This window comes from Phocoena sinus, chromosome 2 (assembly GCF_008692025.1).
Source record: "Phocoena sinus isolate mPhoSin1 chromosome 2, mPhoSin1.pri, whole genome shotgun sequence".
In the NCBI taxonomy this organism is placed as follows: domain Eukaryota; kingdom Metazoa; phylum Chordata; class Mammalia; order Artiodactyla; family Phocoenidae; genus Phocoena; species Phocoena sinus.
In genome coordinates this window covers 132,247,158-132,250,056 of record NC_045764.1, presented here as the reverse complement: position 1 = coordinate 132,250,056, position 2,899 = coordinate 132,247,158, and the positions used below count along the sequence as shown (strand labels likewise).

The window sequence follows — 2,899 nt, the reverse complement described above, 5'->3', positions numbered from 1 at the left end:
GGCACATGGGTTCAAGCCCTGGTCCGGGAAGATCCCACATGCCGCGGAGCAACGAAGCCCGTGCGCCACAACTACTGAGCCTGTGCTCTAGAGCCTGCAAGCCACAACTACTGAACCCGTGCGCCACAACTACTGAAGCCCGTGTGCCTAGAGCCCGTGCTCCACAACAAGAGAAGTCACCGCAATGAGAAGCCCCTGCACCGCAACAAAGAGTAGCCCCCGCTTGCTGCAACTAGAGAAAGCCCGTGCACAGCAACGAAGACCCAACGCAGCCAAAAGTAAATAAGATTAATTAAAAAATAAATGAAAATAAAAATGGTCTTAAAAAAAAAACACCACCAGGCACTGAATGAATACGTGTTGAATAAAGTGAATAAATGGTTAAATAGCATCCCCTTTTCTTAGACGTGAAGGAAGGAGTCACTAGGACTAATATTCTTGATAGCAAGGGGTGGAGACAATCTTTTTTTGTTGTTGTTTTTTTCAGAGAGAGCAGCAGCTAGGGTGCATTTATTTCCTCCTGGGCCTGGCAGGCTGGGAGCAGAATACAGACAAAGGCACTGGGGCATGTGACCTGTTATGGCCTGGAGTTCAGCTGCCTGGGTGGTAACTGGGTGGGTGTGCCAGGGTGTGTGGGGACTGGAGTGATCCTCCCAGAACTGAGAGAAGGGCCCTTGGGGTGTGCAAGCAACACAAATGTTGGGCTTGGCACAGATGCAAGAGAGGGGTTATGGAGTAGATGTGAGATGGGTGTGCTGGGGCAGGGTGTGTTGAAGAATGTTGGGCCCTGGCTGTTGACTGAGAATCCGGGTGCCAAGGGCTGGGAGAACAGAAAGGCCTGTGGGTCAGCAGGAGCCATGAAGATGTGACTGCAAACAGGATCAGCCCTGGGGGAGAATGAAGAGTCCAAGGTGACTGCTACAGCGAGGCGATGAGGGGGCAGGTCTGCGACTCCCGTTCAGGAATACGTGGTCAGCTGCAGCCACTCCTGGGTGTTCACCTGGGTTTGTCCAGTGCCATCTTTGTCAAGAGATTTGAAGGCACGGAACGTCGCATCCAGTCTGACCAGGCAGCTGATGAAGTTGTCAAAATCAGTGTTCCCTCCCTCATCTGAGTAGCGTCGGATGATCATGCTGTAGAGATGCTCATTCAGGCGGAATCCTGCTGCCTCAAAGGCCCCTGGGAGCTCACTGCTGCCAATGGCCCCTGAACGGTCAATGTCAAACTGTTTGTATATGGCCTGCCACTTTTTGATGTTGTTCCACAAGTACGTGAATTCCTTGAAGCCCAGCTTGCCGGTCGTGTCACTATCCATAATGGCCACCATGCTGCGACACGTGTCAATGCCAAAACCATCAGTCTTCAGATCAGGATGTCGGGTCACGACTTTGTTGAGAATGTTCATGAGTTCTGTGGCACTGACCTCCATGTCCTCTCCAGCCAGCTGGGCAAAGAGCCTCCGGAACTGCCGGGCCTTCTCACTCTCATTGGCCTGGATGTTGGAGTATTGGGCGCGAGGGGGCGGGGGCTCTGGGTTGTACTGCACAGACGCCTCACCCATTCTGTTCTTACCGGACAAGCCTCTTCCTCCAGGCCCCGAGACAGTCTTTTTTTTTTTTTTTTTTTTTTTTTTTTTTTTTTTTTTATGCGTTACGCGGGCCTCTCACTGTTGTGGCCTCTCCCGTTGCGGAGGACAGGCTCCGGACGCGCAGGCTCAGCGGCCATGGCTCACGGGCCCAGCCGCTCCGCGGCATGTGGGATCCTCCCAGACCGGGGCACGAACCCGTGTCCCCTGCATCGGCAGGCGGACTCTCAACCACTGCGCCACCAGGGAAGCCCGACAGTCTTTTTTAACTGGTGATAAAGAAGGTGTTTCTCTGATAGGTGGAAACTTTCTAAAATAAATACAGGTGCACTATTTTTTCAAATGTAAGTGCGATCAGGTCTGGGAAAAAGGTGTTTCTTCTACTTGTGTCTTTTTTTCCCTTGGGGATTAAAAAAATTTTTTTCAGTGTTTTCCCTTTGACATAGCCTGTGAGGAAACAAAATTGCATAGCTTTTTTAAAAAAATAAATTTATTTATTTAATTTATTTATTTTTGGCTGTGTTGGATCTGCGTTGCTGCGCACAGGCTTTCTCTAGTTGTGGCGAGCGGGGGCTAATTTTTGTTGCAGTGTGCGGGCTTCTCATTGCGGTGCCTTCTCTAGTTGTGGAGCACGGGCTCTAGGCACAGGCTTCAGTAGTTGTGGCACGAGGGCTCAGTAGTTGTGGCTCACGGGCTCTAGAGCACAGGCTCAGTAGTTGTGGCGCACGGGCTTCGTTGCTCCACGGCATGTGGGATCTTCCTAGACCAGGGATCGAACCCGTGTCCCCTGCATTGGCAGGTGGATTCTCAACCACTGTGCCACCAGGGAAGCCCCAAAACTGCATAGCTTTTTGCCAAAAAAAATCATAATTCTTGCAGCTTCGTCATTATATTTGTACCTCCTTATAATTAAGATGAGGTTTGAAAAAAACATTTTTTTTCCTTTGATGATACTATAGAGTCTATGTTATTCCTTCTGCTCTTTCTCATCTGCTTATCTGCTTTTTCGGAACAGTAGGCACTTTTACACGTCAGTAGTTTCCAGGTTACTGAGACCTTTAGACAGCTCTCTCTAACTGCGTCACTCCCCGTTCCTCACCACCTCATTATATTTTCAACTGTCAGTGAACTCTGGGGCAGGAATCAGGTCTGCCACCGCAGGACACAGAACAGGCCCCAGGGCCTCAGATTTCCCACTTCTTGAAGAGACAGAACCCCTGTTTTTTTTTTTATGGGGACTGTACAGGTTAGTTGCTAACTCCTTAATTCTCTCGAAACAGATTTGAGATTCTTAGAGGAAAGGTCTGAGTGAGG

At 49.9% G+C, this 2,899-nt stretch overlaps 1 protein-coding gene across 1 annotated transcript; it reads right to left on the bottom strand.

Annotated features, from left to right (window-relative positions):
• Positions 1–584: 584 nt before the first annotated feature.
• On the bottom strand, positions 585–1,561 carry LOC116748633 (calpain small subunit 1-like). Its single transcript, XM_032621742.1, has 2 exons — positions 641–1,561; positions 585–595 (listed from the first exon to the last, which is right to left on the bottom strand). The coding sequence occupies exon 1, from the start codon at positions 1,559–1,561 to the stop codon at positions 959–961; it is 603 nt and encodes a 200-aa protein (XP_032477633.1). The 3' UTR covers positions 585–595; positions 641–958.
• Positions 1,562–2,899: the final 1,338 nt, after the last annotated feature.